This window comes from Lontra canadensis, unplaced genomic scaffold, assembly GCF_010015895.1.
Source record: "Lontra canadensis isolate GAN:19392208 unplaced genomic scaffold, GSC_riverotter_1.0 scaffold143, whole genome shotgun sequence".
Taxonomy (NCBI): Eukaryota; Metazoa; Chordata; class Mammalia; order Carnivora; family Mustelidae; genus Lontra; species Lontra canadensis.
In genome coordinates, this window is record NW_022631137.1 from 3,422,325 (window position 1) to 3,443,892 (window position 21,568).

The 21,568-nt window shown below is 50.1% G+C and overlaps 1 protein-coding gene across 2 annotated transcripts in view; it reads right to left on the minus strand.

Moving 5' to 3' along the window:
• DNAJA3 (DnaJ heat shock protein family (Hsp40) member A3) overlaps window positions 1–20,568 on the minus strand; it is a 28,300-nt gene extending 7,732 nt beyond the window's left edge. For both annotated transcript variants that reach the window (XM_032843755.1, XM_032843753.1), the window contains exons 1-10: window positions 20,319–20,568; window positions 16,964–17,097; window positions 13,110–13,193; window positions 12,166–12,366; window positions 10,971–11,123; window positions 5,169–5,316; window positions 4,000–4,064; window positions 2,383–2,511; window positions 1,757–1,872; window positions 822–919 (exon numbers count right to left, since the gene is read on the minus strand). In XM_032843755.1, coding sequence (XP_032699646.1) covers window positions 822–919; window positions 1,757–1,872; window positions 2,383–2,511; window positions 4,000–4,064; window positions 5,169–5,316; window positions 10,971–11,123; window positions 12,166–12,366; window positions 13,110–13,193; window positions 16,964–17,097; window positions 20,319–20,529 — 1,339 coding nt within the window. In that variant the 5' untranslated portion in view covers window positions 20,530–20,568. The remainder of the gene's footprint in view (window positions 1–821; window positions 920–1,756; window positions 1,873–2,382; window positions 2,512–3,999; window positions 4,065–5,168; window positions 5,317–10,970; window positions 11,124–12,165; window positions 12,367–13,109; window positions 13,194–16,963; window positions 17,098–20,318) is intronic.
• Between the last annotated feature and the right edge of the window lie 1,000 nt (window positions 20,569–21,568).

The following is a 21,568-nucleotide window of genomic DNA, read 5'->3' on the forward strand; positions in this document are numbered from 1 at the left end:
CCGCTGGGACGGCCACCCCTGGGCTCCCAGGCCAAGTCCTTCAGCTCACCGGGAACTCCCATTACCTGCTCCGGGGGACCATTCAGGCTCTAAGGACATGGGTAGGGGCGTCCAGGACCCAGACGAAAACACAACGAGGCAACGAGGAGGAAGCATGCGTGGCTGAAGCCAGAGCACCCACACGGCCTGTCCCCATCCGAGCAAGCACCCCATCAGCAGAGCCCCAGCCTTCCTCCGCAGCGCACCCCCACCTCCCACGGGAAGAGGTGCCACGGCCACAGTGTCCATCACCAGAGCTCCCGTCTGCCAGCATTTCGGTGTCAGATCACTCATGTATACATACACCGCACAGACAGCAGGACACTGGAGCTCCGGGTACGTGAGGCATCTGCTCGTGGCCACACGAGTTCAGAGTCAGAGCCACTGTGCTCACGCAGACCTGCAGCCACGTGACCGGCTTTTTTACTGAGGTCTCAGTGAGCCGTTTGGGACCCATCTTCTCCTTCAGCTGCTACAAGGAGTGTCACGTAGGGCTGTGCCCAAGTCACAAGGCAAGTGGCAGAACCACGGATAGAACTCAGAAAAGCAGCTCTCGGAGATGCACAGCTGCTCTCTGGCAGGAGGCGTGCTGACCTCCTGACCTCAGCGCACACAGGCCACGTTAGGGCGGCCCTATTGGGAGCACGGCTGGCACTCGGCTCTTCCTAGCTCGCAGGTACCCTCTTTCTACCGTGCTTCTGCAAGGAAAACCCCAACATGCTTCTGATCCGTGCATCCTCCAACGACTGAGAGGACTTCCACACGTTGCCATGCCGCCTTACCTGTGCTGGTGTTGGTGACACCGTTCACTGTCCCCTCCACGTCGGTCTCGTCCTCGGCGTAGCTCAGGATCAGGCTGTGCTGCCGGCTTGTCAGTCTCCTGTGGACCAGACACAGTGGAGTGTTTCCCCCGGGCAGCCCTTTAAATGACGGTCTGGGCCAGTTCCCATGTCGGCATGTGGGGAACGTGGGGCCCCCAACCTAGGCAGGGACACACACCCTGAACCTGAGAGCCACACCCTCACGGATTTAATCAAGAAAATGGAAACTACCACGCTCACCATGGCGAGCACCCCATCAGCTACTGAACTATCCAATTGCTGTCGTACACCTGAAAACTAACATAATGTTAAGGAAGAAAATCTCCTAAAATACCCTAAGCCGTTTTTAAACAGCAGACAATACCAAATAGTTAACTTAAAAGGGGCGGGGTGGGGGGGAGGGTCTTACAATCTTCTCATGTAGGAAGTTAACTAACTAAAAGGAGTCCTGGAGAGCCGGTCTTCCCCAGAGAGGTGGGACGCCACAGCACTGTGCCCGGCCCTCCTCCCAGAGGACACAGATGTCAGCACCATGATCCAGTTACAGATCTGCCTCTCCCAGCAGACCCCCAGTACCCTGAGAGCAGTAATAATAAAATCAACAGCAGCTACAGCCACGTCTGCCCGATGTATACTCAATTTTCCAGCAGCTAAGAAGGTCAACTTTTTTTTTTTATTATGCCCACTTTGCTAGGGGGGAACCCAGGGCCGGACACACCTGACTAGAGGGAGGAAGAAGCCCCAGCCTGAAGCCTCAGTGCTCACAGCAACAGACAGCAGGCCCAGGCCGGGGCTCAGCACAGGGCCCGGCCGGGAAAAAGCCCTCAACCCGCCCCTCCTGGGTGGGAAAGGTGGGGAGATTGGGAGGACCTCACCATGGCTATGTGGGCACGCACTTGGGAACTCTTATCTTGATGTGAATGTAGTGATCTCCATAGCCGTAGCTGTTAATCCGGGGAATGCCCTTCCCACTCATCCGAATCTTCTGGTCTGTCTGAATCCCAGGGGGGATCTACAAAGAAAGGAAAGCCGTGATTTGCCTTGGTCTCCAGTTGCTCCAATGGAAATCTTTCACGCCACAAAGACTTACTCCTAGGAAAGAACTGCCATTCCGGTTCCTAGACAACCACATGGAAACTGGCTACTGGGGTCCGTCCAGAGCAGAGTTTGTGATGGGGGCTTGCCGGCAGGCGAGGCCACCAGGAGGAGTGAGGGAGCACAGAGAGTAAGAGCGGGGAGGAGGCAAAGCCAAGAGAGGGGTACAGTGCTGAGGCTGGTGCCTGATGCTCACAGAGGAGCGGATGCAAGCCAGGAACTGCCTTCCGTGGCTATTCCACAGTCAAGGCCCATGGTCTATGATTCGAACCCAAGCAATGGCCTGACCTTCCTGCTGCCTCCCCCAGACCTCATCTCTGAGTCCCCAACATGCTGCTTGCTCACAGGTGCTGCCACTTCTCAGCCATTTCAGAAAACAAGAGACCAATGAAGTACAAGACTGGCAAAGACATCCCCGCCCTCTTACCGTCACAGTAATCGTCTCGTACAGGCCCTGAGCTCTGGCTGTCCCTCCAAGAAGAGCCTGAGCTATGGAAATGAAGAGGTCGGAGTGGATGTCTGCACCATCCCTCCGGAACACAGGGCTTTTCTGCACCTAGGGCCAAACATGGGAGATGCGGTCATACTTGGAGAACTCCCCCGTGGAGACGGGACGACAGCCCCACGTCCCAGCAGCCTGGGCACAGGCCCTGACATGCGCTCGGTGACGCTGCTTCTCTGTGAGGAACAGAGGACCGAGGACGGAATGTACTTCCGCCAGAGCACAGCGTGACCCCAGGCTCCGGGAGTTACATCAGATTTGTTTCTGTGCTGCAACGCAAGAGTGTCAGTTTCAGATCAAGCCATGCAGTCGACCAATAAAAAAGTAAAATTGGCTTTTTGAACATTAACAAAAAATATCTTACTCTCCTAGAAAGTTTAAAGAAAGAAAGACTAGTACACCTACAAAAGCCAAGCAGTTTATCTTTCAAACAGTTATTTGGTACAAACTATCCTCAAGACAGACGGGCAGCACTGGAATGACTCTGACTTTATAAGCACTTTTGGGCGTCAAAGACGCTCCTTGCCTTGCAACCAGGTCTCCTCTCTGTGCTCGTCTCTTACCACAGGGGAGCGGAGTCTGGAGCCCCGATGGAGCCCGTCGTAGAGCTTGGCTTCCAGGAGGCCACCTTTGTGGATCTCCTGGTCTAGCAGTTCACCCTTTACGGTATTTTTCCTCTTTGCTTTAAATTATGAAATATTTCACACACATATGGACAGACTAAAGTAAATACCATCATACACGGTTGCCCACAACCCGGCAGCGCTAACAAGCCCCCAGCCCCTCCCCCCTCCAGAGTGACCACCAAAATGAAGGCAGCAGCGACTGTTCCTACATACGTACACGTGTCCCCAAATAACACACAGCACCATCTCACATGTAAACTATTTACCGTCTCCCTCCCTGCCTCTGCTGGGAATCCACTTTCTTTCCCTCACTGGTAACTGAGAAGTCTCAAGACGTGTCGTGCTGACACGTGAGGCTCTGGTTTCTTCTTCTGGCTGCTTGGAGGCACGCTGGCCCCCGTGTGGTGCACTCGGCCACTCTCCTCTCCGAGGGCAGCAGGCTGTTGTCAGAGTCTTGCTGTGAGGAGGAAGGAGTCTCGCACGCAGCTTGCGCAGCCTCCCTCAGTCGTGCACCTGGTAGGGCTGCAGAGACAGGGCGCTATCCCCCTCACCATCCCCTCGTTCCAGAAACCTGGGTCTGCCCCTGCACCCGGTATGTAGAGCTGTGCCTCTGGCACTTGCTATCCCCACACACAATTTAATACATAAGTAAAAACACGAGAAGACGTGTTCTGTATTTTTATGTGTCCTATGTTTCCAACTGAATCTTGAGGAAACTTTGTTCTGTCCAAACCTAGCACAAAGTTTTGACATGATGCATGTTTAACCACGCCACTGAGATGGCCACTGCTGCCCTCAGAAATGGAGATGGCCAGACACGGTCCCAGGAAGCACCAGCCTCTCCCCAGCCGGGCTAGGCCGCACCCACGCCCAGCGGGAGAGGGCCAGGGAGAAGCTGTGCGGGCAGAGCACCTACCCTGAATGTGACGAAAATTTCCCGTTTTCCTACAGGCATCCGCACGGTCTGGCCATCCTCGACTCCTATAAGGAAGAACAGAAGCTCAAAAGGGAAGAGTTATCTTGGGACCTCCCAAGGAATTTTCTGCCCTAGATCCATTTACAAGCCCCTGACTTCCTCACCCATGCCTGCTACTGAGGAGCTACACAATTACCCACAGCACATCCAACGACTCTCACAGGTGCAAATATAGCAACTGATGAGCAAACAAGAGCTCACGGACCCCGGCTCCTACCCATCTGTGGGAACCCAGTGAGTACAGAGTCTAATAGGGGACACAGCTATCGACCAAACAGTAACGCTAACGAACGCATCATTACAAAGAGGTCACGTTCTTAGAAGGAAAAGACAAAGGACATCTAAAGAACAGGGAGAGCTCCAGAAGGCTGCCCCCGGGGAAGCAACATTCAGGCTAGGAGCTCTGGGAGGAGAGTCAGCCTGCTGAAAAGAAGGTGGAAAGTGAACTTCGGACACAGGGAGAGGTACACGCCAAGGCTCTGTCCTGGAAGGCATCACAGCCTGTTGCCGGAGCTACGTGAAAGGGGCAGTTTATCGGCTCAGTTGTTAAGTATCTGCCTTCAGCTCGGGTCATGATCCCAGGATCCTGGGATCGTAAAGTCAGGAAGGCCGCAGGGCAGGCAGCCAGGGAAGACTAACAGGACACGGGGCTGCAGAGGCCGGCAGGGGCTGAGAATGGAGACATTCCCCACCCCAACAGTCACAGCGTGCTCTGCAGGGCGAGTAATATGATCACCCCGCCATGGGGAAAGCCTGCCCCGGGAGAAAGAGCCAGGTGGGGAGAGCAGTCACAGGCTGCCACTGGAGGCCGGAGGGAGGAGTGGTGGTGCAGACCGGGCTGGCAGCAGGGACAAGGCTGGCCTCATCGACTGAAGGTGGAGGAGCCCCACACAGGAGCGGAGCAGGCGTGTCCAGTCCCTTCTGCCCAGTGTGGCCTGCAAGTGGAGCCTGTAAACCTGACTCGTGCAAAGACGAAAACTCAAGGAGATTCTAGTCCCCCTTCCAGTACGGAGCCCTAGGCCCTTAACCACAGCTTCAACAGCCCATCACAAGGAAACAAAGGCCTCAACTCTCCCAGCCCCCAGTGCGTAGGGGACCCCAGGACCAACCGGCAGGCACGGGGATCACCACTTTCTTCTTCTGCTTGGCTTGTCCTGCTCCTCTGCACACCACGCAGGGAGTCGTGATGATGGAGCCTCGGCCCCCACATCTCCGACACGTGGAGCGCATCACAAAAGGGCCTGTATTTATGGTTTCCTGATAAAGAGAAGAAAACGGAACCCTTAAGCACACAGGTTAACTCTAACAGCCAAGCCTCTGGGGATACAACGTACACCAGAGAAAGGTCTCACACTGAAGACTCGTGTTCTCTGTGAACACACTAAAACATGCCACCCATGAGTACAGGGGCAGGGGCTCACACTGTCAATCTGATCTTCTGGAACATGCTGACTTCTCAACACCAAATCACCAAGCTGATTATTTGGGCCTGGAAAATGAGACAGTGCCTCTCTGTAGAGGTTCCTGAAACCCCAGGGAGCTGAGCAAACACATCTTAAAAAGAGTGCGGCCCCTGGGCACCTGAGTGGCTCAGTGGGTTAACCGTCTGCCTTCGGCTCAGGTCATGATCCCAGGGTCCCTGCTCCCCCAGGAAGTCTGCTTCTCCCTCCCCCTGCTCTTGCGCGCTCTTTCTCCCTCTCAAATAAATAAAAATCTTAAAAAAAAACCTTATATTTCAAAACACAGAAGAAACCCTCTACATATATACCCTTCTGTTCTGATGCTTTTTTGTTGTTGTTCTTTTGTTGTTGTTCTGAGGCTTCTAATCTGTAAGACAGATCCCCAAGGGTAGAATTGCTGGGACAAATAATTATTATATTTAAATTTTTTTAATTTAAAATCTATTGTATTTAAAAGTTTATGTGTTAGAGACTCTGGACTCCAGGAAACAAGGGTACAGAAGGGAGGGGGGTGGGGGAGATGGGGTAGCCCAGGGATGGGTATTAAGGAGGGCACGTGATGTGATGAGCATTGGCTGTTACACGCAACTAACGAACCGCTGAACACCACATCAAAAAAGTGACGTATTGCATGTTGGTTAACTGAACATGATGAAAGAAACTGTGTTATATTTACTCGCACACAGTACCAAATTCTAAAGTAAGAAACGGAGGAGCAGTGAACAGTCAAGTGTCCCCCCACCCTGTCCCCTAGGTGTTCCAGGCGCCTCCTCAGAGGCTCAGCCACGGTGACATGCTTGTGCGGCCTACTTTATCCGGACACGTGCATTTCGAGCCATCTGTGTGAGCACCACGGGTCTGCAGTCCCCGCAAGGCAGTACTATGCACACCGCACTGTAGAGTTTGCTTCCGTTTTTACAATTCAATGATCTCAGAAGGCATTTCGGAGCAGCACACAGCATCCCGTGACCGGGATGCACCATGATATCTCAGGCCACTCGCTCTGGTGGGTCACTGAGGCTTCAGTACTATACACAAGGCTGCAGGGGACACCTTGCACACACGCTGCACCCCGAGTGTGGTGTGTAGGCCAGCTCCCCACAGGGATGCATGCACGAGGGTCTGACGGCTCCTGCAGAGGCCACTCCCACAAGCCAGAGAGCCATCAGGGTGTGTGCAAGCTCAGGTCCCACAGGCCTGCTGGCACGGACTGGACCCATCTTTGAAACGCCTGCCCTCTGGGGGGTGAGCCAAGAGCATCTTCCGGTTTCTACCTGCAGGTCCCCGACTGTCGTGGAGAGACGGTCACCGGCCACCCACCCGCCATCTCCTCTACAGTTCACCTTACGCAGTTTTCCTGATGAGCTGCTGGTCTTTCCCCCGTTATTGTGAAGGAGCGCTTTACATATTAGGAACCCTAATCCCTTAGCACACGTGTCACAGATATTTTTTCCTAGTCTCAAGCATCATGTTTTTAGAGAAATACACTGTGGCTTTATTATCTTATCTCTATCTCCTCAGAAAAAAAAATTTTTTTTTAAATAAGTGACAGCAGTTCAGAGCATTGGAGAAAGGACCTTCAAAGTGAGAGACCATCGGGAACAATCAATGGAAACTATCTGTAACAAGTGGCAGCAGCTCAGCGTAGCCCCAGGAATGTATATGCTCCCCGAGAGCGCCCTCTGGAGGACTCTCCACGTGATTGCACACCAAGCTGTAAGCCCGGCCCTTTTCTCAGCAGGAGGATTTGCAGACAAAACTTTGCGTACCCCATCATTGGACTCTTAACTGGCCATCAAAAATAATGTTCAGAAATACTCAAAGACATGGAAAAATACTTGCGGCACATGAAAAGTGAGGAAAAACCACGTATGAGCCTCAACTGTTGAAATTACATACATACAAGAAAAATCATTCAAAACGATATGACAAAATAGAAAATACATGATTCAGATCAGTGACGAATGACTAATCGACTTCATTTATGAAGAGCTTCTACAAATGCCTCAGAATAAGACCAATTACCCAACAGTGAGAAGGCAAAAAGGCTGAAGGGCCATAAAGGAAAACTGAACCTCAAATCCTCAGGATGTTCAACCTCACATATGACAGATGCAAGCTGAGCATGAGCAATGGTGTTAGGTGACAGTACTTGGTGTGCATAGCAGCACAAGACCAATGGGGGCCTGGCGAGGTAAGAGATGGCACATCTGTGAAGGAGCCGCTGTGGTCACGCAGCCTGGGGCAGCTGTGTACACAGAGCATTGGCCAAATATACCAAGAAGCAGAAACAGAATAAATACTGAGATAGAAACAGAGCTAACTGTATTACACGGTTCGTAAAGGAAACCATGCACACGCATGCACACATCCAGGAGGACAGGGGATGCTTCTGGGGAGTGGAAACACAATGGCTGATAGCAGAGAATGGGAGAGACACTAATTTTGCACTATTTACCAACTGTACCCACTAACTTTTCTTTTTTTTAAAGATTTTATTTATTTATTTGACAGAGAGAGATCACAAGCAGGCAGAGAGGCAGGCAGAGAGAGAGGAGGAAGCAGGCTCCCTGCTGAGCAGAGAGCCTAATGCAGGGCTCAATCCCAGGACCTCAAGATCATGACCCAAGCCGAAGGCAGAAACTTTAATCCACTGAGCCACCCAGGCGTCCCTGTATCCACTAACTTTTAAATAATCTGCATATATTACCTATTCACAAACATATAAAACAAAAATGAAGTTCCTTTTCTTTTAAGATTTATTTTAAATAAATTTTATTAAAGACTTTTTTTATCTGAGAGACAGCAAGAGCAAGCGAGAGAGCATGAGCGGTGGGGAGAGGCAGAGGGAGAAGCAGGCTCTCCACTGAGCAGGGAGCCCGATGCGGGGCTCAATCCCAGGACCCTGGGATCATGACCTGAGCCAAAGGCAGACACTTAACTGACTGAACCAACCAGGGGCCCCTAAGATATATCTATGTTAGGGAGAGAGGGAGTGCGTGCGCATGCATGCGCAAGTCAGGGAGGGGCAGAGGGAGAGAATCTCAAGCAGACTGCCCCCCCATCCCTGAGCATGGGGCCCAATGTGGGGCTCAATCGCAGGGCCCTGAGCCTATGGTCTGCCCCAAAATCAACATTCAGATGCCCAACTAAGCCACCCAGGTGCCCCCCAAAATGACGCTCCTAATCAACGACTGCACAAACACACACTTAAAATGTTAGAGTGACGAGATTATCAGGGACTTCTACTTCTAAGAACTTTTCTGCCCTCAAAGGCAACTTCTACGTCACACCAGCAGACACACACAATGACTGATTTTAAAGGATGGTGGAAGACAACTTCTCAATCCCCTCCAGCAGGAATCCAGCTTAATGGAATACAAACATGATCGATGAAAACCGAAGTACAGTTAAATACACGAGATATAATCATGGCGAAGGAGGAGAAAAGAACTGACCCAAATAACTTTTGAGCACAGTATTTTAACTATACGCATTCAATCAAAAGATGAAAAGAACTCTAAACGGCAAATACCAATAACTAGGACGATTTTGCACAGTGGTCTGAGTAGTAATTCTAAACTCCTTTCTCTGTTATAGGGTTGAGCAAATGAGTAAGTATATTGAGGATAATCAAAGCCAGATTTTTCTTTATCAGAAAAAAATTTCAAGTACGGACAGGCAGAAGACTAGATGAACCCTGTGGTATTGGACCGGACGTGGAATTACCAGGTTGAATTCACTGGTTTGTCAGAGCGATGGTGGGTGGAGGGATAGGTGTGTACCTGTGTGTGTACAGTTCTACCTATAATGCAAATATAATATGGAAGGAGGTACAGATAGGAGTATAGCACACACGCACACACACGCACGCACGCGCACACACACACACACACACACACGTTTAGCCTGGCCTTGTCTGCGGGAGGGTGGAGAAGCAGTGAACCCCCAGACACATGTGCACACCTAGAGCACAAATCTTGGCTTCTAAATCCCAGGAGACACTAGAAGCAACCAGGACTCCCTGGAGAAATGACTGCTCAAGGGTGTGGCAGGAAAAGCACAAGGTGAGTCTAGACTATCTGTTGTATGAAGTGCTCAAAGAATGAGGAGGGACATGTCCCAGCTAGAAGGGACTCCACAGGCCAAGTCAAGAACAATTTGAATATCGAAGGCAGGAATTAAACCGATTACAGCCCAGTGAATAAGAATACCTGAGTTTATACTACTATAAACGAATGATAAATACATAAATGGAGAATAGAAAGTTCTTCCTTTCAGGAGAATGCCAACTAAGAAACACAGAGGGATGCTGGGATCAGAAAATCACCATCTTGCGACCGTTCCAGTAATAATGAATTGGCAAGAATGATCAATGGATGCCACAACTACCGGGTCAAAGTCTGATCAGGAACCGGACATTTACAGAGTGTTAGGGTGCCCCACCACGGCTTCCTCATTAACTTCAAAGGGAAAATTAGTAACTTTATAGTGAAGAAACCTAGTGGACACTACCTTAACTACCAGTGATCAAATGTCACATTACCACTAAGAGGACAAATGGACACCTTATGACTCCTGACACGGCCCACTGGAAAGGGATGTGGTGTTTCATCAAAAACATGTTATCTGGGGAGGCACCTGGGTGGCTCAGTGGGTTAAAGCCTCTGCCTTCGGCTCAGGTCATGATCTCAGGGTCCTGGGATCGAGCCCCGCATCGGGCTCTCTCCTTGGTGGGGAGCCTGCTTCCTCCTCTCTCTCTGCCTGCCTCTCTGCCTACTTGTGATCTCTGTCTGTCAAATAAATAAATAAAATCTTAAAAAAAAAAAAAAAAGAAAAGAAAATACACACCACAGATGACAAAGCAAATGGGAGAGAAGGCTGACAATTGGTTCCGGGTAAGGAATAATGGAGTGACTCTCTATACGGTTCTCTAAGTTTATATTATTAAAAAAAATGTATCAGAGCATCTGGGTGGCTCAGCCATTAAGCATCTGCCTTTGGCTCGGTCATGATCCCGAGGTCCTGGAATGGAGCCCGCATCGGGCCCCTTGCTCAGAGAGGGAGCCTGCTTCTCCCTCTCTTTCTGCCTGCTGCCCCTGCTTGATGTGCTCTCTCTCTCTCAAATAAATAAAATCTTTAAAAAAAAGAGGATAAAATGATGATGCTACAAACAAAATTTAAACCTCCCTCCCTATACCATGGTTTCAAATTACCAAAACATCCCCAAATGTATTTTCAGAGAAGACAGCCCACTGAACAAGCCAGAGCACTCAGGGGAAAAGAAGAAGGTTACAGATCAAACAGTCCCACCAAGTTAGGGACTCTCAGATCACTAAGTACTGCCGGAAAACTGTCCCTGGGATGGCGGGATGACGAGGAAGAGAGTGGGTGGGACAGAGGCAGGAGGCCCCTAGGAAGGAGCAGGATGGGGCCTGGATGGGCTCTTACCATGCCGGAGCCCCCGCAGTAATGGCAGCTCTGCATCTTGGTGCCAGGCTCATTCCCCTTGCCGTCACACCGCTCACAGGTGTCAGTGATGTTCACGGTGAACTCCTTGTTGACCCCCTTGGCCGCCTGATTGAACGTCAACTCCATGATGTACTAAAGAAATCAGAGGACAACCTGACATCTTTCTTCTGATAATCACCAGCATGACCCTCCACTTGAAAAATAAAGGAGGGCAACGGTCAGCAGTTTCCAGTTCCTTTAATTTTTCTTTTAAAGCAGCTTCACGTTTACAGAACTGAGAAGGAGGTACAGGGGTCCCACACACACCCCCACCCGGCCCCACACATGCACAGCCTCTCCCATTTTCAGGATCATTCACCAGAATATACATTTTTTTAAAATCAAGAATGAACCTATACAAACACATCTTAATCATCCGAGGCCCAGAGTTTACATTAAGGTCCACCGTTGGTGGTGCGTCTCCCATAGGTCTGAACAGACATCTGCTGCTATGAAACCAGAGCACCTGCACTGAACGTGAAATTCCACTAAACCCCTCTGTGCACCCCTGCTCACATCTTCACCCAGCTACTCTACCTTTTAACTATTCTACTCACCTACACTCGGCCTAGTAAGAATGGATGGGACTCAAGTGATTCTGCCCTACTCCTCAGGGTTTTTAAAAGGGAATATTTGTTTTAAGTGAAAATGTACTTTTCAACAAACTGTTCACATGTAATATTTGGACACAGTGCTTACAGACAACTGGAAAGATCCACAATCATAACCTAAGTCATAAAACATCCCCCCTCTCTCTTCAACTCTGATCATGTCTTATTAGGACATAAATATGCCATGGGTCTCCCTACTGGACTGAGCTCTACTAGAATAACGTAGCAGGCCTTCGAGATAAAACACTTACACCCTAGGCATGGACACCGAGAGCCTCAGCCTTAGGCTGCCCGATTAAGCAGCTCTAAGAATATAGTTAAAATGGATGCACACATATTACCTACGGGATTTTACTTAAACAGGAGAATGATTTCCTATGAAAACGGCAGCCTCCAGATCATTCTGTGGAAGCTGCTATGCCATTTATTTATTAATTTAGAGAAAATGCAACTGATCAAATCTGTTTGCCTCACGCCGAGCAGCTAAAATGTGAAGGAGTGATTCTTCAAGACGAGGAGCTTACCTCCTGAGGCTGAGTGAAGACACTCTGGAAATCTCCAAAAGATGATGATGAGAATTCGCCAAAGATCTTCCTGAAGAGCTCCTCTGGGTCGACAGTGGGGCCTCCCTTCCAGTAGCTCTGTCCGGAGCTGCCGGCCCCAGGATCGAAGCCAGCGGAGCCGTACGCATCATACTGCTTCCTCTTCACTTCGTCGCTCAGCACCTACCAGAAAGGCCCAGCAGTCAGGCCCTCCCGAGTCTCCCAAAGCCCAGAGCACAGACAAGCGTGCATGCCAACTACAGATAAGGGGATTGCGGCAACATTAAATCTCTTGGTTTTGACAAATGTACTGTGGTCATGCAAAAGAATGTTTTTGTTCTTAGAAAGCACACACTGGGAGACTGAAGAAGAGAGATGTTTGTGACTTGCTCCCCAACAGCTGAGGCAATGCATGCACATGTGCGCGCGCACACACGAAGAGCAGATACACGATACTCCACACAGCCTGAACCCCTCAGGCGCTCCAAGTCTGGGGAGAAGGTCCCTCTGGAATGGCTCAGCAGTCGTCCACAAGTCCGTGCTTCATCCCTCTGATTACATTTCAAATTCCTTAAGGGATGCCTTCTACTTTTACCATCCTCACCAGCCCCACGAGACAGTGATGCCTTAAGTAAGGGGGTCATCAAATGTGTGGGATTAATTAATCGTACCAGGAGCGCCTAGAGCGGGCTACAAAGGCAGGCGACCTGGGAGCTCTGTTAACACAGATGATTAGATCCTGTTTTCTATGAGAAGCCAAGCGGGATCTAGCGGGAGGCCTGGGGATCTTCACGGAGGTAATCTGGCATGGGGAATGCAGCCTTCACAGGGGACCTCACGACACGTCAGGCCACCCTGTGCTGCACACTTGGAACCACACCAGCAGCTGAGTGACGGCAGCTGCACACACAGGCAGGTCGCGTTACCTCGTAGGCTTCTGCCAGCTGGGAGAACTTCTCCTTGGCTTTGGGATCGTCCTTATTTGTGTCTGGGTGGTATTTCTTGGCCAGCTAAGGGAGGAAACGGTGAATTACTATGGACACAAGATGATGACCAACACTGGAACCCAAGTGACAGTCCCAATCTCACCTCCTTTACAGCAGTTGTTCAAGATTTTGTGACCCACAGCAATTCTGAAAACAAGGCTTAAGGCTTTAAAATAAACCGATCTCTTCAAATCTGAAGCATAAACACGTTTGTTGTTCAACCACAACAAATATCTACCAAAAATAACAACCGATCCCTTCAACTGGGGCACCTTTACGAAAGCAGCAGAGAAACGGTGTGTCTGCCAGACTACCGTCTACAGAAGAGGAGCAGAAACTACGTACCAGCTGATCAGCTCTTCTGGCCGAACACTAATGAGCTGGTGATGCCGACTGCAACAGGGAGGGTGTAAATAAACAAGAAGGAGGGAGACTTTCCACTGTATACTCCTCTGTGCTTTTCAAGAGCCTGAGCCGCTCTAAAGCGAAGGTGGCCTTCTGGCTGCTCCGAGCCGTGCTGTGCGCACAGTATGCGGCTCACCGGCGGGCCGGGCTGCAGAGTCTGGCTTACTGCAGCTCCCTCGAGTGAGGGATGGTGGCGTGCAGGATGCCAAAGCTTACTGGAGAAGCCGCGTGGCTCTGACACCCCGAGCCGCTGGCCGCAGTCTGGGGGCGGGAAGCTAAGCACACGGCCTCAGGGTCAGAGCGCCCAGGGCCACTGTCTGCTAGCTCTGCGACCTTGGGCAGAATGTCACCGAGCACAGTATACTCATCTGGAAAATGACAGTAACGGTACCTACTTCACAGGGCTGTGGTGGGGATAAAATGAGATAAATATATTCTAAAATGAGCACAAGGCCACTGGGCGTTATATACGCAACTACCGAATCACTGAATGCTACATCGAAAACTAATGATGCACTATATGGGGGCTAACGGAACGTAGTTAAAAAATAAAAATGACAATAATAAATAAATCAATAATAAAAATAAAGCAAGCACAAGGCATGGCACGCAGTAACATTCAACGTCAGCTATTTTTAGAACACAGAAGGGAGTGGAAGGATGTGTGCAGGAGGTGGGGGCACCTAAGGAGTTCTGACCGGGATTGAAAATTTTCAATGATGAGCGAACGCTTACTGCTATCAGTACACGCCAAATCATCAGGATGACTGCTGTGAAACACAGCACTGAAGCAGACAACCTCAGAGCTCACACGGGAGGCACGGAGTCCGCGGTGAAAGGAACGAGGGGAGGTGTCACATGTAAGAGAGCGTTCGTGCCGAGTAAAGACACAACAGTGTCATAGCTCAGAGTGCCAAATGAGGACCCAAAGGAGGTCAAATTCAAGAAAAGTACTAGGACACATCAGAGGGCTGTGTGACATCACGGGTCATGCTGGAGACACAAGGACAACAAACAGCACCAAACGATCTCATTTTAGACAAACATGATCATGTGAGATTCATATGGTTTCAAAGGGGGGCAGGATACATTTTAACAGACTTTACAATTAAAAAAAAGGGGGGGGTGTCAGGTCATGATCCAAGCCTGAGACACATGACAGGATTATTTTCTATGATGGGGAACTTGCTTTCAGCCAAGGTGGAGTGTACCATGACCAACAGCCCTCATCAGTGAAGAGTCTTCATTAGAGTAAGCCTAACTCTCTGCTTTTGGCTCATGGGTCACTTTAACCCTCTTTTACAAATCAGCCTGGCAAATAATGGACCCCACAGAGTCCTTTACACTAAGAATCAAAGGGCCCTCTATCTTCCACAGTAGCGAAAGAAAGCAATACAAATCACTAAGCCTGCAAAGAAAGAACTGGTCATGTGCTGCCCAACTTTGGTTTCCAGGAGGATGGAGGGTGCTGGCAGGTTGCCAGAAACACCCACCCACTCCTTAAAGCCAGGGAGACAGAACAAAGGCAGCAGCAGGAGAAGCTCCGCCACTGCAGAGTACAGCGCCACTGGTGCCTCTGAACTCAGCCTGCTTCTGGAGACGCCGGTCCTCACACCAGCTCATGGAGGCCAGCCAGAGGCTGGTGTGAACCCCAAAGCAGGGTCTCCAGGGACAGCCAGTAGATCATCGTGGGACACAAAGCTGGTCCCAGAAGCCAAGGCAAGACACAGCAATATACTCATGAGATTAGCTTAAGGAAAAGAGAGATCTTTTGTGGTATTTCAGTCTCATGAACAACACGTATTGACTAATGGAGCCTTGGCTGTATGTCATAACCTCTCCAAGCCTGTCAGGAGGATAAAATGATGCAATATCCCCAAAGCTTTCATCAAGGTCTGACCCCAGAAATTTCCCTATAAAGGCTACTTTAAACATGTCATCTTTAAACTGTGCAGGTTTACCAGGTCTTTTCACTTCCACACCTAAAGACTTGAATGGTTCCCTACTCTCTTTTTTTTCTGAATATTAAAGATTTTATTATGTTTAAGTTATCTCTAAACCCAACGTGGGGCTCAAACTCGTGACCCCAAGATCAAGAGGTCACGCTCCACCAGCTGAGCCAGCCGGGCGCCCCTCCCTGCTCTCTCTTAAGTTTCTAGGACGAACAGCCTCATGTTTCCCGCTAATTTGGCCCCAGCCTCCACCACTTCACTCCTCTCCCACTCTTACCTCAGGTACCCTGCCCTCCAGCTCAAAAGGAGAACAAGTTATTCACTATTCCAAACCAGGGTCTCTGCTTCCTACGCCCATGCCTTTGCTCATTCCATTACAACTCAGGAACGGACAAAGAACCTGAATACACATCCAGCAAACGGCCAACAAGCACATGGGAAGGTGCTCAACGTCCTGACCCTCCACTGAAAAGCAAATTAAAACCACAGTGAGACCCCACTTCACACTCACTAGGGTGGCTGTACTCGAAAGGAGGGGCAAGAACAAGAGTCGCTGTGGGTGTGGAGAAGTCAGAACCCTCTGATGGTGGGAACGTAAAATGGTGCGACCGTTTTGGAATAGTCCGGCAGTCCTCAAGAGGTTAACCACGGATTTAATCATGGTGACCCAGCAATTCTACTCCTAGGTATATGAACATACTCACGAGGAATGAAAACATAGATCTACACAAAACCTACACGTGGATGTTCCCAGCAGCATTCCCGGTAAACAGCAAAAAAGGGGAAACAAACAAGGCACCTGGGTGGCTCAGTTGGCTAAGCATCCAACTCATGGGCTCAGGGTCCACGAGATCAAGCCCCACGTGGGGCTTCATGCTCAGTAGGGAGTCTGCTTGAGATCTTCTCTCCCACTCCCTCTGCCTCGCTCTGCTGTGAGTGTACACATGCGTTCTCTCAAATAAATAGGTAAATCTTAAAAAAAAAAAAAAAGACTTCAAAAAAAAAAATAATAAAAATCTTTGGTGGGGGTGCCTGGGTGGCTCAGCAGGTTAAGCCTCTGCCTTCGGCTAAGGTCATGATCTGAGGGTCTAGGGATCGAGACCCATATCAGGCTCTGCTCAGCAGGGAGCCTGCTCCCCTCCTCTTCCTCTGCCTGCCTCTCTGTCTACTTGTGATCTCTCTCTCTGCCAAATAAATAAATAAAATCTTAAAAAAAAAAAAATCTTTGGTTCTGCCTATCTTTCTTCTGAAGTATTAACGAGTAGGGCCCAATGTGCCTGAGGAAGAGTCCAGCAACACCCACCGTTCTCATCTCATTCTACACTGTCAGCCTCATGGAACCCATACGTATGGGCAGCTGTGGCTCACTGGTGAGCAGACTAGACCAACAGCATCCCTTCTACAGTCTTGTCCCTAAAATCTGGCTTCCATACAGACCTGGTAATAGGCTTTCTTGATCTCCTTCTGGCTGGCATTTCGGGGCACTCCTAGTATCTGGTAATAATCCTCTTTGCCCAAAGGGGAGCTCGTATGGAAGGAGGCAGTGCAAACAAAAGGGTAACTTCTTACTCCTAGAAAAGAAAAAAGGAAAGAAAATCACCCTGGGAATGCGCTCAACAAAAGGAAATTGTGAGTAAACAGCCAGCCAGGTTATACCTGTGAAGGAATAGAGGTCACAGCTTCAGAGGCGGCTTTCCTCCAAGCCCTCTGGAGGAAAACTCACTGGAGACCTAACTCACTGCACTTCGAAAATGGACAAGGCCACTGGAGGCATTGAATATAAAACAAACACCACTGGGCAGGGCTGATTCTGCTGGACCACAAGACAATGAGGTGGTAGACTGGACCTGCGGGACAATGAAGAAGGGACCTAGTCCCACTCTTACACTACGCAAGCACCTGCACCGTAGCAGGTACCTTCACATGCGTTGTCTCCCTTAATGCTTAACAATTCTCCACGTTCCTTCCCTCCACCGCGCAACCTTGGGGATCTGCTTCTGGGGTGGCTCTCGGATGGTGGTCCCTGGACCAGCGGCACCATCAGCTTGTCGGAAATGCCCATTTTTAGGCCCCACCCCAGACCTGAGTCAGAAACTCTGGAGTACAGTAGCCTATATTTAACAAGCCCTCCAGGTGATGATTCTGCCACATGCTGAATTTGAGAACCACTGCACTAAAGAAATAGTTCTTAGTGTTTAAAGTCACAGATCTAAGAGTATCTGATAAAAGTGTTGCCCTTCCCCTAAAAACAATACACCTATATAGACACACAGGGTTAAAAGGCCCTATGCCTGAACCTGATCACCCCAGAGCAGCTAATGGGTCAATGCCCAACGCAGGCAGCCATATGCCCTTTCATGCTTCTGGCATCACTACCAAGAGAACAGCCACCAGCAGACACCCTCTGCCCCCCCCTTGACTGCACTCTGTGCATGTGGTCGACTAAGCTGGGCTGGTCTGTCACCAAGTGAAACAGGGGGAGCTGCCCCACACCTTGAGCCCTGCCTAACCCCCAACGCATCCCGTGACAACCAAAGATAGAGAGTGCAGGGCTGGGAGTGAAAGGGAGCCTCGTTAAGGCATAAAAGTCATGACAGCTCCAGGTTTCCAAGTCAAACTTCTGCCTACAAAGAAGCTTCTGGATTCCCCATTCGTTCATTCAGCAAATACGCATTGAGCATTTACTACTTGCCAGGCACTGGGTTCTGCACTGGGAATAGGCAGCAGACCATTCAAAGGAAATGCCATTCTGGGGCTTACAGATATTCAAGATCTTAACACTGTAGCAGGCACTGAGAATACAAGATGAAGAAAAAGGCCAAAGCCAGCACTCTCAAGGAGCTTACAGTCCTGCAGGCGAGTGTGGAGGCAGTGTGCAAGGAGATATTAGTACACAAGGACGTGCAGAGTCACATACAAAGAGTCACCTAATCAGGGTTTCTCAACTGCACATTGTTGATGATGGGATTGGATTCCTCCTGGTGGTGGGACTTTCCTATTGTTATGCACCCCCAATTCACCTGTTGAGGCCCTAATTCCCAGTGCCTCAGAATGTGACAGTTATTGGAAGTAGGGTCTTTAAAGACAACCCTCCTAAACACTGATCTTGGACTTCTAGCCTCTAGAACTGTGAGAATACATGTGGTTCTTTGTTATGGCATCCCTGGCCAACTAAAATACCTATGTGTCAAAGGATGTTCAGCAGCACCCTAGCCAACTACTTTTAAGTAGCACACTCTACTCCCCCTCTACCCTTGGCCACACGCTGGCAACTAAAAATGTCTCCACATATTGCCAAATGTTCTGCGGAGGGCAAAATCAACCCCAGTTGAGAACCACTGTTGATCCAACTGAAAGAGTTCTGGAAAGGTTTTTTAAGGCAGACACTGTTAAGCTGTAGAAATTAACCAGGCTAAGGAAAGGTTTGAATCCACCCAAATTACACCTACAGTCCTGATGTTATTTCCAACAGCTTCCCCTTTACTGCTCTAAAAAGCGGCTCACTTGGCTGCTAAATCACGTATCACCTTTGGTTCACAGCAAAGTCCTTGTGCATTTAGTAACGTGTGATATAACTAGATTTTACGCATGTAGAGGGGTGGTTAGAGATCATGAGGCTCCTGATGATTAATGAGGGCTAGGAATGACCGAAGGGCCCTTGAGCTATGCTAAGGAGCCCAGATTTTATCATGCACACAACAGGGAACCGCTCGGCTTTCCAGGAGAAAGCGTTCTCAACAATAGCAACAAACTATGGAGGCCTGGGAGACCACTTAAAATTAATAAAACACAAAACACACGCAGGGGTGTTGAGGCTATCCAGGAAGGGGGCAAGATCATCAAACTGGAGAATGACTAGGGAACCCGGCCAAGGGCACAATTCAGACACATGATTGGTTCAGTGTTTCCTCCTTCCTTCTTTCACTATAATGGAAGTCATCCAACACAGAGCAGAACCATCAATGCTGAACACTTAGAGGCTTAATACGTATTAATTCAGTATCACCTCCAGCAATTAAGAAAGCTGGCTTTAAATCAAGGTTCCACCATCTTTGTTTTGTCACATTCTACACAAGCTGCTGAACACCGAGGCTTAAGTTTCTTTACACAATGGAATAGCAACAGTGTCTATCACATGGAAATGATCCACGCCTCCTACGTGAAAGTGCTCAATAAATGTTAGTTTGTATTTTTATCACAATCACCAGTTTAAGGACTTAGGAAAGACTGTTAAGTGTGCCCTTCAGCTAAAAACATGTGGTAGAAGGAGCATAAGCTATTAAAGGACAGCTCTGTGTTTGGGACGACTCTTCTCATCTACCTTTGTGACCTCAGTTTCCCGTTCTTTAAAATGAGAATGACGACAGCCTTCCTGCAGGATTGTTACCATCAAGCGAAATGGGGCACAAAGTGCCTAGCACCTAACAGGTGCTCACCGAGTAACAAATATCTCCTCCTGTCCGGCCAGAAGGTGAAGGGAGGAGACGGGAACAGAACAGGGTATCGCAGCAGCGGCGGGCCGGAAAGAGGCTTCTAGAAATGTTGACAGAGAGTGAAGGTTGTGGGCCTACAGAACGTTTCACCACCGCCGCCGGGGCTCCATGCAGCTCTCCCTGGTTCACCGCTTCTAAGAAGCCATTTGGGCCTCTCTGCCTCTCGCTTGTCAGTCTCTCCAAGCAATTCCGCATTCAGGTTAGAAACAACCTCCACCCCGCCACCCCCGTAGCCGGATCGAGTCACTCCATTACGGGCCTTAGCGATCCCACACTCGGGCTCTGGAACCTGCCCTCACCTTTGAAGCTGACACCGGGTCTCAATGTCAGCAGCGCCCCGGAGCCCCGCGCTCCAAAGGAAGGCGCGAAGGTAGTGACGTTCAGCTTGTGCCCCAGCGAAGCCCCCACCACACCCACCCTGGGCGGCGGGGCTCCTCTCCCCGCTGCAGCTGGCAGCCTCGGGGTCCCCACCGCCACCAGCAGCCAGCGTGTGGAACACCGCGCCGCCATCTTCGCTGAGGGACACCGCGCCTGCGCCACCCGGCTCAAGGAGGCATCGCGAGGACAGTGAGCGGCTGCAGAGACGGTACTTCCGGAGGCGGGGCCCGATGCGCGCGCACGCACGGACGCACGCGTTGCGCACGTGCAGCAGCACTCCAATGCGCCTTTCTGGTAGCCACCGCCGAAATGAGATTTACTCTGAAGAGTGCAACTAGGTATAGCGGCCCTAAAGAACCTCATCATTCTGTGCTGTATGGCCAAGGTTGTACCTTATCTGTGTAAAAACGTGGTTGACAGTAGCCAGGTGTCACTTCCCAGTGTCCCGGTGAAGGGCGGGACTACAAATCCCGCCGTGCAGTGCGGCTGTCAGTCGCGCAGATCCCAGGATGCAGTGCGCGTCTTCCTCCTTCCTACCAGAAACTCAACATCTTGCGTTGAATGTTACTCACCTTGCGCCGGCGGGAGCGCGCGGGGCCTCTGCCCTACTTCCAAAGCCTGGACTCGGGCTCATTTTCTCTCTGGCAGATTCCTCACTGGGCGGACTTGGACCACTCGGTTCTGTCCTAAGCGTGTTGGTCTCCTCCAAATCTGTAATGAACTTGCCAGTCGCGGAGGGAGAGCTGAGCCCCGCACAAACCAATGTAATAAACCTTGTGAGCACCTACAGTGTGTCACGCACGTTCTTCTAGACTACTGGGGGGGTCCAACGATGAATGACATGCCGTCGCTGCTCTTGGGGAGCAAATGATGAATCGAGGGAGACTGGGTCCTTAGCAATTAACACGATCAGTGCTGTCATAGATACAAACAATGTTAGAGGCGACGAGTTTTTTAAACAAATTGGAGGGCCTGGAGTGTTAGGGAAGGCATCTGAGAGGTAACATTCTAGTTGGACTTTGATGGCAAGTGCGTCAGGTAGGGGTGGAGGGGAAAGTGTTCCAAGGAGAAGGAACTTCAAAAGCAGGTGTCTTAGAGGTGTGAAAGGGGTTGGTCAGTAGGTTTAAGCCCTAAACTTGGGGTGTGTGACTGGAGATGAGGCTAGACAGGT